The sequence below is a fragment of the Pongo abelii genome, chromosome 1 (genome assembly GCF_028885655.2).
Source record: "Pongo abelii isolate AG06213 chromosome 1, NHGRI_mPonAbe1-v2.0_pri, whole genome shotgun sequence".
Lineage (NCBI taxonomy): Eukaryota > Metazoa > Chordata > Mammalia > Primates > Hominidae > Pongo > Pongo abelii.
This window is the reverse complement of record NC_071985.2, coordinates 193,717,971-193,733,620: the sequence shown is the minus strand read 5'-3', so window position 1 is coordinate 193,733,620 and position 15,650 is coordinate 193,717,971. Positions and strand designations below refer to the sequence as shown.

The window sequence follows — 15,650 nt, the reverse complement described above, 5'->3', positions numbered from 1 at the left end:
TCCTCCACTGCTATTAAATAAAATAAACGACGCTAAGAACCCCAGCACCTGGCCCTGGTTTACCCTGACTCAGAATGGCCCCTGGGACCCCCGCCCTCACCGCTGCTCCATGGCGCTCCCTTGCCGGGCCTCAAAAACACCCATCTCGTGCCCACTTTGGCCTTTGTATTCCTACTGCCTGGCATAAAAGAGGCTCTCCCCAGTGTCACCTGTGGAATGAACAAGGGCGTGAATCCCCATCCTGCAGAAGAGAAGACGGGGTCTGGAAAGGTAAGTCCTAGCCAAGGTCACTGAGGCAGGGCACTGCCAAGCTGGGCTTCAAACCCAGCCTCCTGGCCTCAGTGCCTGAGGGTACAGCCACTTCCCCTCCTTCCCTTCCCAGGACAGAAACTCCCAAGGTGGAGGCTGCTCCATGGGAAGAGCCGCCTGCTTCCTGGGAAGCGGAGGGAGAGGAGGGAGCACCCCCACTGGGCCAGACCTTGTGCCCTGGACCTCAGTGACCCTTGCAGCGGGCATAGCTGGTGAGGCCGGGCACCCAGGGCCACAGGAAGCCACTACCGCTGCCTGTGCTGGCACAGAGAAGCCCCAGGGGCTGCAGAGCCCCCAGCCTCACCATCCTCAGTCTCCACATAGAGGCGGAGTCCCAGGTCCTTGTGACGCTTCAGCAACCAGCAGTCACTGGCTGCTGTGACGTCCAGCACCAGCCAGCCCTCGTCTCCAGCTCGGAGCGTCTGAAGATCCAAAAAGAACAAGTCAGACTCCCTGTGGACATGAAAAAACAATTAACCGGCGGCCAGCACAGCTGCCTCCATGTCTCCAGAGCCCCTGGGGGCTGTCACCGGAGCGTCTCCTACCTGACTCTGGCTGCACCCCTTCTGAGCCTCATCTCATTGCCTCAGCCCACAGAGGTGCACACATGGGGAAACTGAGGCTCAGTGGCTCAGTGACCTGTCCAAGTCCCCACAGCCAGGATGGCAGGGCAGGGACTTGAAGGCAGGATTGTTAATGGGGCTCTTCCCACAGTGCAGGGGCCTTGGGCCAAGCATCTTTCCCGTCTTTGAGGCTCTCTTTCAGCCCACCACGACTCCCTGCTGGGCTGCCTTGACCATGAGACTGTGAGGTGGGGGGTTGGGGGGGCACCCAGGCCAAGGGGAAGGCACCTGTTGGACTGCTCCTGGACCACCTGGAACATGCTGACGTGGAGGGTCCTGTTGAGCAGGTGGATGCTGGGCACCTTGTAAATCCGGAACTCTGCAGCTGTGACTGCCTCCCCAGCCGGGATCTGGGTCAGGTCAAAGCGGAACTCCTTCCAGTGGGGCTCCTGGTGGCCCAGGGCACGGTCTCGCTCCACTAGAAGACAAAGCAGCGCTGGGCTGGCACTCAGAATGGCTCGGGCTCTGGAGGGGGCAGAGCTAGTGTGAGCCACCACCCCCAGCCACCCAACACTCAAGGTGGAGCGGACCCAGGGAGGCCTGGGTGGGGCCGGCTTCCTTTTGTGCAAACGTTTGTTCCAGGCTTGGTCCCGGTGTGTAGACAGGGCCAAGAGGCCCTGCAGCCAGGCTCACCCTGAGCCCCGCACCTGGCTGGTGCTCAGCAGGCCCCAGGCTCCAAACCCCGAACTCCCGTTGTGCCCCTTCTCAGCCCGGCTGGTCCTGGGACCCAGAGATGAGACAGGAGGGAGCCTCCTCTGGGAACTTCCAGGCTAAAGGGAAGATGGACATTGGACCCAAGGCAGAAAAGGGCCCCGGCCCTGCAGGGAAACCTGGTAGACAAGGACATAACTGACATAACCGACGGCATCTCAGGGGACATAAGCCATCCAGAGCCTGCCCACTGCCTGGATGGGAGGTGCGGCAGGGGAAGGCTCAGGGCTGACAGCTGAGCTGGGCTGAGGCATGAGTGGGAATCTGCCATGGTGTCAGGGAGACAGACGGGCCCTGCAGGGACCAGCCAGCCAGGGCAGAGGGCCAGAGCAGAGGGGCCTGAGGGCAGGGCAGGGAAAGCAAGCACCAGGAAACAGCAGAGGGCAGGAGACCCACGTTTCCTTTCTGGAACAAGGTGGAAGATGAAGGAGGGAAACGTGGAAAGGAACAAGAAAAACCAGGGCAGGAGTGACAACTCCCAGAGAGGCCAGTCAGGTGCTGGGGAAGTCGGAGGGTCTCACTGGGTGATGGGATCTGAGCAGGTGGCATCTGAACTGGCTTTGAAGGGTGGGATGGGTCTTGGTAGGTGGAGAAGGTAGCAGGGAGGGTGCTCTAGGGAGAGGGGACCTCGCATGCGCAGGGTGGAGGCGCCCACAGGTCAGCGATGTTGGGGACGGCACATCTGCTGTGGCCTGCCTGCTGAGGGTGCGAATCCCGGGCCAGGAGCCTGGGCTGCGCCTCTGGCCAGTGGGAAGCACAGGGGACGGGGGCAGCAGGGAGGCGGCATGGGTGGAGGGGAATTAGAAGACACGGTGGAGGCGAGGGTAGAGGCCGGGCTGGAAGTGAGATGGGCAGCAGGGCCCCGTGGCGGGGGCTGGCCTGCTAATCAAACAAAGGCTGCAGTTGCGGAATAAAGCCCACATTTCCCCAGGTGTCCGGAAATATCCGGAAATACCCAGGACGCTATATTTAGGGCAGTCTCACTTTAGCCTCCCATCCCTTTCAAACTCTAGAAATCTGTGTTTCCGGAAAGCAGGGGTGGGAGCCGCCCAGTGCCTTCCCCAAAACCCAACACTGAGATTTCAATGATATGTTTGTGAGTCTTTTTAAAAATTTTCTGTGGTTACTGGGCTCAGTGACCACAGTCAGGTTTGGAAAAGCACCAGGCTGTGCGGGCCGAGGCGGATGTAGGGAGCACTTCCTGTCCTCCTGGTGGGGACTTGGTCCAGCCATGGGCAGGCGAACAGCTGTGCGGGGCAGGGGACGGGGCCAGACATGTGTGGGCAGGAGGAGGTGGCCGCTTATCCTAGCCCAGGGTGGAGAAGGAATGAATGTGCCTTGTCCCACAGCACCCAAGGGTGTCTTTTGAAGTCTTACTTTTTGGTCAGAAATAATACTTTGAATTAAGTTTTTCTAAATAAATGTATTCTTTCACTCATCTAATAAGTTCATTATGTTTAATTTAGAAATAAATTTATCCAGTTCTTACTGTGTATACAACACTGTTGTGGGCAATACAACAATAAACAAGATACTTTTTCCACACACATGGAGTTTACGGTCCAACGGAAGACATAAAATACAAACAAAAAGCAAGTAAAATATGGGATGTCATTTCTATTGTTCTACTGTAAATGCTATGAAAGAAATAGAAAAGGTTATGGGCTCAAGAGTAATGGGTGCTTTTCATAGGGTGCTCCATATGGCCTTTGAGAAGGAAAAAGATTAAGATCAGACACGAACATTCTCTCAGGCGTTGCTGATAGGAATGCTGTGTAGAGGAGGAATTTAGCAATATCTAGCAAAATTACATATGAATTTACCCTTTGACACAAAAATTCCAAAGATGTATTGGCAAAAATATGAAAAGACATATGCAGAGAGCAATTCGTTGGTCACAGGAAACAGACCAAGCTATACCTGGTTCCACAAGCACCTCTAAATGTTTATTTTCTACAAAATCATAAAAGCTGCCCCAAATGGTCTCATGCTGAACCAGCTTCTGTCTGGGGAAGCAGCAAATGAATTTGCTTTCTAAACCACCTAAACCACCTTAATGTGGCTCCCGGGAAAATAAACAATCATGAATCACCAACCTGTGCTGATGGAACCCTCAGCCTCCTCCTCCAGCCTTGGATAAAGCAAACTTTGGAAGCAACCCCACGCTTCCAGGAAAGGCCCTGTGGGCAGGAGGTGGCTTCCGCTGGCCACATCTGGGGCCCCATGCCTGCCACTCCAGGCTAGGCTTCCAGATGCCACACTCTGCGACCCTCAGCCCAACATCAACAAAGGCTCTGGCTATTTTTGTGCTCTGGGCAATTTAGTCTCACCCAGACAACCTAAATCTGTCTTATTTCTGACCAAAAAGTGGGACTTCAAAAGACACCCTCATTCTCCAGCTCAGAGCAGAATCTTATGGCCTGTGACCCATCCCACCTCCCCTCAGACCCTCCCCAGCCCTGAAGGGCCCACAGGAAGTGTCCCAGGGCCCTGTCATCTGTCCCTCGGGCCTCTTGTGCCTTCTGCCTGCAGATGCCTCCCACAGAGTCCCTCCTGGAAGCTGCTCTCCCCGGGCGGCCCCGTCCCTCTGAGTCCGACTGAGAAGCCTCCCAGTCCTCAGACCCCAGGCAGGTCAGGCTTTCAGCCTCTCCCGGCCCCCATGCCAGGGCTTGCTGTCTCTGGTTCAGCTGTTCCTCTGGACGGCGAGCCCTGGGAGGGCCGGGATGGAGCCACGTGGGGGGACATGGGAGGCTCGCATGTCGGCTCATCAGCCGCCGTGTTCTGGGGCCCCAGAGCAGGGGTGCCCCGGCCCCTTCTTCCAAGGGCCTCTTGTCCCCAGGACAGCGGCTCAGTGTCCAGCACTCAGAGCCCTTTGGGCTGGGTGTCACTGCCAGTCTGGGTGTGGCTACCATGTCCCCGTGTGACTCCATCAGAAGCCACCGACATTCTTGTTGCTGTGGACCTGCCTCCTCTCCCAGCCTGGCCCCTGAGGGCGGACAGCGGCTCCCCCAGAGCCCCGGGGTGCATGGGCCGGGCCTGCCTGGCTGGTCCCACAGGTAGCAAAGGCGGGGGGGCAGGGGCACTTCAGACCCAAAAGAAGGCTTGGGCCCCACAGCCTCTGCAGGCCAAGGGAAGGCGGGACTCATGACCTGTTGGTTCTGTGTCCTGAAGGGGCTTCTCCCACCCAGAAATCTCAGCACCGCCTCGAGGCGGGCCCAGGGCTCCATGCTGAGGTATTTCCAGCCGGGTCTCATCACTGGCTTGCTTCAAGGGCTGTTTCCATAAATGGTGCTGCTCTCATAATTACCGGTCCAGGCCTCAGACAGTTCTGGACCCCAAATTAAAAGGGAACACCCACACACGCCACCACATAAAGCCCGCCAAGGCCAATAATAGATCCCAGGAGATGTGAGCAAGAAAGACGCAATTCCTCTAGTGAAATCCCGGGAAAGAATGAACTGTGGGAATTTTCCAGAAAGAAGCGGTCAGGGTGACACATCCTCTCGTCTATGGGAAAGAGGTTCCGGGAGGAGAGGGGGCTGGGTGCACCTCCCCACCCTGTGCCTCAGCCGGAAGAGCCCCCATCAGCAGGCAGGGGGTGGGCACATTCTTTGGTCAGAGCTGGAAAGGCCTTCAGGCAACCCTGCAGAGATGGGGAAACTGAGGCCAAGGAGGGGCAGAGGGTTTCCAGGGTTAGATTAGAGGCCCGTGTCAGAATAGAGGCCTGTGATGTGGATGTTCACGCTTGGGGCCAGTGTGAAATGAGTGGCCTTGGAGTTCAATGGGACATATTGGGACGTGGGGGTCACCCATCAACAAGGCCCTCCTATTGACAGACACCCGAGAATGTCCGTGCAGCCACCTTCCTCCAGACAGGGCCCTGTGGGGACTTGAGGTTCCAGGGGAGGGCCCAGGGAGCTATGGCACCCATTGTCGGCCCCCACACAGACAGGGAGGGCCGGCCCCACTCTGTCCCACCTGACCAGACCCAGGCTCCTCCCTGCTCTTGGCACTCCCTGCCTCCTGCTGGGTTCCTCTTTCCCTCAATTTCCTGCCACTCAGGGGCTGGGTGCACCATGGGGGGTGCCAGGAAGAGTCAGACTTGGTCCCTATTCTCAGGTTGTTCAGGGGTTGCTGGGGAGGAGGAGAAAGAGGGGCTAGGTGGGCCCCTGCATCACATAGACAGAAAGCGACTGGAATCCTAAGAGAAGTGCACGCAATGCAGGACAGGTGCTTCAGTGACGGTCGCAGTCATGTACAGGGCTTTGGAAGAAGGTGGCAGAGAAAACTTTCCTTGAAAACATATTCAAGAGGGGTAGAAGAACTCTGAGGAAGAGAACTGAAGAGTCACCTAGGGAAAGGCTGAGAGGCGGGAGATGCTGTGCCAGGTCACACTTTTTAAGCACTGACCTGTGTCAGGCACCATGCTGGGCACACGTGGTATGTCCTTTCTGTTCATGCTAACCTGCCTGTGTTAGTTATCTGTTGCTGTGTAACTCATTATGCAAATGTAGCAGTTTAAAACAACAAACACATATTGTTGCACATTGTTCTTAGGGCCAATAATCCAGGAACTTAGCTGGGTAGGTCTGGATCAGGGTCTCTCAGGAGGTCACAGTCAAGCTGTCAGCTAGGGCTGCAGTCTCTGAAGACTTAGCTGCTGGGGCTGACAGATTCACTTCCACGCTCTGTCTTTAGCTGCTCACCATGTGGCCCTCTCCATAGGGCTGCTCACCTCATGACCTCCCCCAGAACAAGGCATCCGAGAGATGGAAGCCACGGTCTTTCATAGACTAATCCTGGCAGGGACCTATCACCACTAGTGTCATAGTCTATCGGTCACACAGACCAGCACTGGCACAGTGTCGGAGGGGACACAGAACTCTGTGCATCCCAGGAAGCAGGACCATCGAGGGCTATGGTGAAGGCGGCACCATGACAACCCTGTGGGGGACATTATTCATCCCAGGTTATAGATGAGAGCACTAAAGATCCCGGAAGTTAACTGATTTGCACAAGGCCACAACTGGAAGCATCCAAGGTGGGATTTGGGTCTAAGTCTGTCTGGACTCCAAAGTCTACATTCGTTTCTCCTCATCCACGGCCTCTCCAAGCTGCAGATATGTCAAGGGAACACCAAGCGGTGCTTGGTGTTGACTAGAACGCTGAACTCTGAATGCCAGGCTGAGGAAACGTGAATTCCATTCTGGCTTGAAGGGACACACAGAAGCTCCTGAGCAGGAAAAGCCATGATGGGATTTTCACTTCAGGAACTGGCATTTCAAGAACATGCAAGAGGCCAGGCGCAGTGGCTCACACCTGTCATCTCAGCACTTTGGGAGGCCGACGTCGGTGGATGGCTTGAGCCCAGGAGCTGAAGACCAGCCTGGGCAACATCATGAGACCTCGTCTCTACAAAAAAATGTTTAAAAATTAGCTGGGCATGGGGGTGGGCACCTGTACTCCCCAGCTACTTGGGAGGCTGAGGTGGGAGGATCACTTGAGCCTGGGAGGTTGAGGCTGCAGCAAGCTGTGATCGCGCCACTGTACTCCAGCCTGGGTGACATAGTGAGATCCCATCTCCAGCTGGGAGCCATGCCTCCTCTCCTTTGGCCTTGTTTGTCTCCCAGAAAATGAGAGAAGGATCTTGTTGGTCTTCTGAACTGTTGAACCCTCACACCCATGTTTGCCAGGTGGGTGAATGGACATTTCTTCCATTTGGGGATCATTTATATTGAGTTGTCTTTGGGCTTCTCTTTCTCAGTAAATGAGCAGACTTTGGGCTGGGCTGGGGCTATGCTTTTATTAGCCCCCAGGATAAACAGGAAGAGGAATAGCATACAGTAGGTTTGCAGCAGTGCTTGCTAAAGAGTGTTCATAGACTGTTCTTAAAGCCCTGAACGAGTCAACTTTCTCCATACCCAGGTCTTGCAGCCATCAACTTCCCCAGAAGCCTGATGTGTGCAGGGTCCAGGACTGTTCAGAAGGAACAGCTGCTACTCAAGATAGAGCCAGCAGTTAAAAGAAATCACCAACTTTTGCTTCTGGTCTTGCCACTAACCAGCTGGCCTTGGGCTAAAAACAAATAAAGCTGACATTTATTGATCACTGACTAGCCACTCTTTTCGTAATTTTACACAGATTAACTCATTTAATACCCCTAATCAGCTAATGAGGTAGCTCTCCCATTTTACAGAGGAGGAAACTGAGGCTCAGAGCATTAAATAAATTAGACTATAATCGTATAAATTGTATCTTAGGTTAGGCTCTCTGGGCAACAGACACTGGGTCAGAAAGTTTACTGGGGAAACTGGAAAGTTTACTGCTTTTTGTAGTGAATGAAGGGAGCAAGTTTTGGATGCAACCACAACAAAGGCCTCAGACAACTGAGACTGCACCAGGAGCTCTGGGGCTGGTGGCCCTTTAGAGCTGTCTCTCCTTAAGGCAAGGGGGCTGGGCACTGGTACTGCCATAGACCAGCTGTTGGATGTTGGGTGTCCCCAGGGATGGTGCCTAACCTTGGGGAGTTCTTTGGGCCCAGTCAATCAATACCTAGAGAAGGGTAGGGCGCGGTGGCTCTTGCCTGTAATCCCAGCACTTTGGGAGGCCGAGGCGGGTGGATCACCTGAGACCAGGAGTTCGAGACCAGCCTGACTAACATGATGAAACCCCATCTCTACTAAAAATACAAAATTAGCCGTGCGTGGTGGCGGGTGCCTGTAATCCCAGCTACTTGGGAGGGTGAGGCAGGAGAATTGCTTGAACCCAAGGAGGTTGCAGTGAGCCAAGATTGTGCCATTGCACTCCAGCATGGGCGACAAGAGCAAAACTCCATCTCAAAAAAAAAAAAAAAAAAAAAACCTAGAGAAGGACTCCCCTATGAGCTGTCAGCAGCTGGCACTCCAGGCAGCTGGGTCATGAGCGACTCAATGCTGAAGAGAAGCTCTGGGAAGCCCCCCCACAGCATCCGGTACAAGGAGGCCTAGGTGGAATGAGGATCTCACCCACGCAGCCTGGTCAGATCCTGGAGCTATGCTTTTTACTACTCTGCTCTAGGTCCCTAAGTAAATGACTGGGGGCTGGGGCATAATCCCACAGGCCCTTCCCTCATAATACCCACAGCCACTTATTGAGCAGTGCCAGACACTTGCTAAGTTTTGTTTTTGTTTTTGTTTGAGATGGAGTTTCGCTCATGTTGCTCAGGCTGGAGTGCAATGGCGCGATCTCAGCTCACTGCAACGTCCACCTCTTGGATTCAAGCGATTCTCCTGCCTCAGCCTCCCAAGTAGCTGGGATTACAGGCGCCCGCCACCACATCCAGCTAATTTTTGTATTTTTAGTAGAGACGGGGTTTCACCATGTTGTCCAGGCTGGTCTTTAACTTCTGACCTCAGGTGATCTGCCCCACCTTGGCCTCCCAAAGTGCTGGGATTATAGGCATGAGCCACCGTGCCTGGCCAGACACTTGCTAAGTTTTTACATGCCTTAACCTATTTAATCACTGTATTATGATACAGGCATTATTATTATTATTTAGACAGAGTCTCACTCCGTCTCCCAGGCAACCTCCATCTCCCGAGTTCCAGCAATTCTCTCGCCTCAGCCGCCCAAGGAGTTAGGACTACAGGACCGCGCCACCATGCCTGGCTAATTTTTTTTGCATTTTTAGTAGAGACAAGGTTTCACCATGTTGGCCAGGCTGGTCTCGAACTCCTGACCTCAAGTGATCCACCCGCCACAGCCTCCCAAAGTGCTGGGATTACAGGCGCACACCACCACACCTGGCCGGATACAGGCATTATTATCCCAGTTTTAAAGATGAGGAAACTGAGATGCCGAGACTTTAAATGATCTGTTCAACAGCTCATAGCTCTTAAGCAGTAGACCCAGAATTGAAAGCCGGTGAGCCCCACTCCAGGGCCACCACTCTGCTGCCCCACTTCCAGGGCCTACCCTCCTACAGCTGTGATCTACCTTTCATATCTGCTCTTGTGGGTCTGTGCATCCAGGACCCGAGGCCAGTCACTTACACTCTTTGAGACTCAGCTTCCTCCTCTGTGAATGAGGGCAGTCATAATCATTTACTCCAGGGGTGAGAAAACACTGCGGAAACGGGTAGGACCAGTCACTAGGTATCGAAAGGGTGCATCGTTCTGGTGGCCAGACAGAACTTTGGGGAAAAGGGACCCACCTTCAATTATTGCAAGGACAAATACCTTTGGGCATACAGTCACCCTAATAGTTTACTTTTAAGATGGATAAAAGATTTATTGTTAAATGAAAAACAACAAAGTTGCAAAACAGTGAGCATTAATGTATGCAGTTAAAAAAAAAGAAAGAAAAGAAAACGCTGGGCACAGTGGTTCATGCCTGTAATCCCAGCACTTTGGGAGGCTGAGGCAGGAGGATCAGTTGAGGCCAGGAGTTTGAGACCAGCCTGGGCAATACAATGAGATCCTGCCTCTACAAAAGATTTAAAGCAATTAGTTGGACATGGTGGTGCACACCTGTAGTTCTAGCCATTCAGGAGACTGAGGTGAGAACATTGCTTGAGGCCAGGAGTTCACAGTTGCAGTGAGCTATGATCATGCCACTGCATTCCAGCCTGGGTGAAAGCAAGACCCTGTCTGTGAAAATAAAAACATATTTTTTAAGGAGTAGTCTCAGTTTATATCACATGTTCCCATTCAACACAGTCCATTTCAGCAGCACACACTGCATTTAACGGCGGGCCAGGCCCTGGGCTGTGTGGAGAGGCAGCTGCTATTTTGGAGAAGAGCAGAGGATGTGGAGGCAGGGAGACAACCCGCTGTGTGACCTTAGGAAAACCACCTACCTGCTCTGAGCCTCTCTCTCCTTTCTTTCAAACACAGATGTGACAGCAATTGTGAGATACCAATGGAGGAAGAGATGCGGAGGTTCTGGGCACGTGGGCATCGCTGGGTATCATCTCACACGAGCCCAGAACAGCCCCATAAGATGAGTATCTCCATTTTACAGAGGAGGAAACTGAGGCTTGGGGAGGTTGACTGGAAACCCCAGAGGTCAGGTATTGGTGTCAGGATGCAAATTCCGTGTGTGTGGGTCTCAGGTCAGAAACCCCCAATCTAGCCCTGTCTGTCCTGCCATTATTCAGCCCCTCCTGTTTCCAGATGGGGAGTTGCTGTCTAGCACACCCGACAATTACCTTTAAGGCTTATGTATGTATTATGTGTCTCTCGCACTAGAAAGTCATCTCCCTGAGGGCAGGGACTTTACTTTTCTCATTGTTATATCCCCAGCGACTAGAACCGTGCCTGGTCCGTGGGAGGTGCTTCATAACTATTTGTTGAATGAATGAACGAGAAAATGAAAGAGGTCCCTAGTAAAGAACCAAAGGAAGTGGCCCTGGGGCCCACGGAGATGGTGCCACCCTTCCAGGTCACACGGCTGGCAAGGGCAGAGCAGGACCCGGGCCAGGTCCTGAATTCCCGCTCAGTCCTGCTTCTCCCAAATCCAGATGGCTCTGTTCATCAACATCCCTGTCCATGGCCACCGGAGACCACAGGAGCAAATCTGTCTGGTTCAGGAAGGGATCAGGACAAAAATGAAGCTGCCTGCATTCTGATCCTGGCTGGACTTCTGCCTGCTAGTCCTGCTTATGCCTCAGTTTCTCAATCTGGAACATGGGCACCTGCCTCTCCGCTGACGTGGGTGGAGAAGGATTCAGAAGGAGTGTGCAGAGGTGGTCCTTCCTGCCATCCTTCCTCCCTCAGGAGGGGCCGGGCCGGCCTGAGGCCCTGGGGCCAAGGCATGGCGGTGTTGTGGGAAGGCGCCTGGGCCACAGAGCCACAGGTCAGGGCTGGGAGGCACCTTGCTTTTCTGACGCCATCACCGTAGAATGGACGAGAAAGCAGAGGCCCAGGGAAGGGAAGGGCCGTGGCTCAGGACATGCAGGAGTTAACGGTGGGCCCAGGCAGCACAAGAACCTGGGTCCTGCCTCCCAGCTCAGGGCTCTCCCCTCCCTGAGCCCAGAGAGACCAGGGACAGAATCCAACCGCTCCATCACTGTCCTGCCCAAGAGAGCCCAGGTCTACAGGCTGATATGGATGACAGGCCAGGCGGGGCCCCGGCTCTGACCCCAGCCCTGGCCTCCCAGTGCAGGCTCTGAACATCAGGACGCAGGCTTGGCTTCCTAAAGCACCTGCTCTGCACGGAGACATGGTGGGAGGCCTGTGAGAGCCCCGCCCCCTGGGTTCCACAGGCTGCCATCAAGAGTTGGGCCCTACGGGCACCAGGCCTGGCTATTCAGGAGTCAGATGAGGCTGATAGGAGAGGTGGAGCTGGCGGGAGCAGGTGTGGGAGCCTGGGTGTGGGCGGTGACACCACAGCGACCCTGCTATTAGATCCCGTGGTGGCCTCTGCCCGCATGCCTGTAATCTCAGCTACTCGGAAGGCTGAGGCAGGAGAAGGGCCACCAACCTCCAGGGGCCTCCAAACATGGAGAGCATCCTGGTATGTGTCTAATCCATGCCCCCGCACCGCCCCACCCAGCCTCAGTAATTACCAGTTAAAGCTACTCTAACTGAAAGAGTTCTACTAGTGCAGTTAGCACAGCAGAATAAAGAAGGCCTTTCTGACAGCTGGCTGCGCCCACCCACAGCCTGGGCTTCCACTAACAACGATCTGCTTGTTAATCTCGCAGCACTGGAGGCCCCGGGTCTTCATGAAATGCACAAAGCTGGTGTGGGAAGAAGCTAGGATTTGAAATCCACAGCTGTGGATGTCACCCCGGATGTGCTGTGTGGCCCTGGGCTGGCTATTTAACCTCTCTGAGCCCATGAAACAGGGCTGGCAAAACAGTCTCACATGAATTAAATGAGGAATTGTAAGGCTGTGAAAGTTCACATGCTACTTTTCATTCTAAAAACAGGTACAAACACTTTTTGGTTGGCTTTTGGAATCCATTTCTAGGTTTTACATGTGTATAAGACATGTGGAGATGTTACTGTCACCTCTGAACTAGGCCACAGCTGGGAGGGCCTGGGGCCAACAGTGCCCAGGTCCAGGTTCACCCTCTGAGGGGAGCAGCACAGGCTTTCTACTCCCGCCCCTCTACCAATCACACAACAACCCTGAGGACAGATCACCAGGCACCTCCTTTTACAAGGAGCAACCAAGGCTGAGAGGGTGAAGAACTTCCCTAAGGTCACACAGAGGGGTAGGCCCTGCCCCATTCACAGCAACAGCTCCACCAGGCTGTGCATGCCTTGACCCAGGGGATGCCAGGGGAGGTAGGATGTGGGCTGGGTGGTGACTCATTCTGATGGGCGGCTCCCTGGGGACATTCTTGGACGACTCCATCCACAACTCTTCTTGGTCCTGAGCCCAGGATCAGCCTGTCCTAATGACAGAGCCCCAGCCGCAGCTTCACAGATGGTCTCCTCTGTCCCACATCCCCACCCTGTCCTCTAACTACAAAGGCAGCATCCAGATCCCACCGGCCAGAGTCCTGTGCCTGGCACTGGGCGCTCAGCGATGGTGAATGGCTGCCTTCTGCTGCTCGCCCCCACCACCAGCTCTGGGTTGCGGGAAGCAGAGGCTTGGCCATGCCCTCTTCTGCCCTAGTGTAGGAAGCAAATGGCTGATGGCCCCACAAAACCTGCTGCAGCTCAGTCCCCTGTGTTCCTCAGCCCAGACTCCTCAGAAAGCTCTCTGCACCCTGAAAGCCTGACCTGACAACAGAAATGTCATCTCATTGAGCACTGGATGGACAGTCAGGCTTCCTGGGCCTGTCCTGGCTCAGCAGCGTAGAGGCTGTGCTGTCCTAGGCATGGCGCTGCCTCTGTGAGCCTCACTGTCCTTATCTGGGAGATGGGGATGAAGACCGTGGCTGTTATCAGGGTTGTCGGGAGGATGAAGAATTAATGACGCTGTCTGTGGAGGGAGGCTGATGGCCAGGGCCAGGGACCCTCTCCCTCCTCTCAGCCCCACAGCTCCCCGACTTTGGGCTGATCTGTGGTCCTTGGTTCCCCAGACCCCGGCCTGTCACTAGCCACAGACAGGAGGCAAAGCAGATGGGGGACCTTACCAACAGTAACTACACGACCATAGGCCAAAGAGTTTAGTACTGGAAAAAAAATCTCTGAGATCTTAAGGAATAAATAGCTCCAGGGTTTGATACAAGATATTTGCAGACAGGAAAAGCCGGGCTTTGCCCGGAAGAACAAAATGGGTCCAGCTGCCCACTGGACCATTCCACAGGACTGGACACTCACCCCATACCAGATCACATCCCAGGTGTTGGGCCCAGGGCGACAAGGCCACAGTCCCTGCCCCAGCGAGCTGAGTTTGCTCCTTCCCCAGCCGCGCCCCTGACAGCCGCACCCTACCCAGGCTCAGCACAGGGAAGAGCCTGCTGTGGACTCAGGGCACACAACTCAGCTCTGGTCACTCTGATGATGTGACCACAGGTTTCCACGCTGAACTTTGTCCCTCTCCTCAGTACTGCCCCTATCACAGTGACAGCATCCCGGCCTCTGTTTACTCACCTGTCTCCCCAGGACCAGGCTGTCTTCCCCGGGCAGCCCAGGTGGGCAAAGACATCACCTGATTCTTACTCCTGGGTGTGTTTGGGGCAGGATGAAGGCAGCGCCTGGGAGTCCACAGTCCCCCACACTCTGCTCCTGACCACCCCGCAGCCCACGGGGCCCCCATGACCCTTAGACTTTCCCTAACCACGGCGGTCCCACTCCCCTGTGGTTCGCGTCCACCGCCTGTGACTCCCCGTTCGGCCAGGGCCCGGCACCGCCCGCGGATGCGCGCACTCTCCCCTGCAGCCAGTTTACTCCGAGGGTCCCCGCGTGGGCGGCCGCACTCACCCATGTTAACGAAGCTCATGACCAGGTCGGCGCGGCCCAGGCGCCGCTCCGCGGGCGCGCCGTCCTCGTTGTCGTCGCCGGCCATGGCGTGGTACAGGTCCAGCATGAAGAGCGGCGCGGACGCGGGCAGCCGGGAGGCGGCGGGTGGCGCGCGGGGCCGGGGCCGCCCAGGCAGCCCGAGCACCGCCAGGATCTCGCGCTGCACGTCCCGGCGCTCGCGCGCGCCCAGACGTCGCTGGGGACAGCCGGGCAGGGGTCGCGGGCCGGGGCCGCCCCCGCCCAGCGCGCACAGCGCCAGGCCCAGGAGCCAGAGCGGGCCGGGAAGCGCGGCCATGGCGGGCCGGGGGCGCTCAGCGGGCGCGCATCGGCTCCGCGGCCGCCCCAGGGCCTGAGGACGCCCCGACGGCAAGGAGGCTGGGCTCGGCGGGCGGCGGGCGGCGGGGCGCGGCGGGGCGCGACCGCGGCCTCAGCGCGGTCCCTGGAGCGCCCGCCGCGCGGCACCTGTCCTGGCTCCTGGACGAGAGGACGCGGACGCCACCGCCTCGAGGCCGGGGCTCCTCTGCGGACTGGGACTCTCGGCCAATCCGTCTGTCGCCGCCGTGCCCGCCAGACCGGCTGTGGCCGCGGTCCGAACAGCGCAGGGTCAATGGGCGAGCTCCGGCAGCCACCCGCGCGGTGCGATTCCCGCGAGTCCCTGCCCTGCCCAGCGGTCGGCGTCGCCCGCCCCTACCCCGGGACTGACCAATGGGGGGGCGGGGGCGGGGCCTGGGCGCAGGGGCCACGCCCGCGAGAGGGCCCGGGGCTGCGGACGGTGTCGCGGGTGGGGCAACCCCGAGGTGCTACCTCGGCGTGGCGGGTGGGCGGGCGGCCCGGGCGAGGGGCTCGCAGCCTGGGCGTCAGCGTGGTCAGGGCCGTCGTGGCTCCCGCCGCGGGCCTCGGAGCAGAGATCCTAGGGCCGCGGCGTCGTTCCGGTCCCGCCAGTGGTGCCACCTGGCCGGCCCTCCGTGGCGTGCGGGGGTCGCCGTGGCGTGCTGCAGGCGCCTCCTTCCCGGCACCTGCTCAGCTGCTCCTCCCCGCGCCCTCACCTGGCTCCCGCGTGCGCCCGGGCAGCGTCCCAGGCGGGCCGCCCCCACCAGCCCTCGCTGCG

At 56.7% G+C, this 15,650-nt stretch overlaps 1 protein-coding gene across 1 annotated transcript in view; it reads right to left on the bottom strand.

Annotated features, from left to right (window-relative positions):
• The window catches only part of BMP8B (bone morphogenetic protein 8b), a 32,063-nt gene extending 16,860 nt beyond the window's left edge, over positions 1 to 15,203 (bottom strand). The window contains exons 1-3 of the mRNA XM_009252135.4: positions 14,504 to 15,203; positions 1,161 to 1,350; positions 614 to 762 (exon numbers count right to left, since the gene is read on the bottom strand). Coding sequence (XP_009250410.3) covers positions 614 to 762; positions 1,161 to 1,350; positions 14,504 to 14,837 — 673 coding nt within the window. The 5' untranslated portion in view covers positions 14,838 to 15,203. The remainder of the gene's footprint in view (positions 1 to 613; positions 763 to 1,160; positions 1,351 to 14,503) is intronic.
• Positions 15,204 to 15,650: the final 447 nt, after the last annotated feature.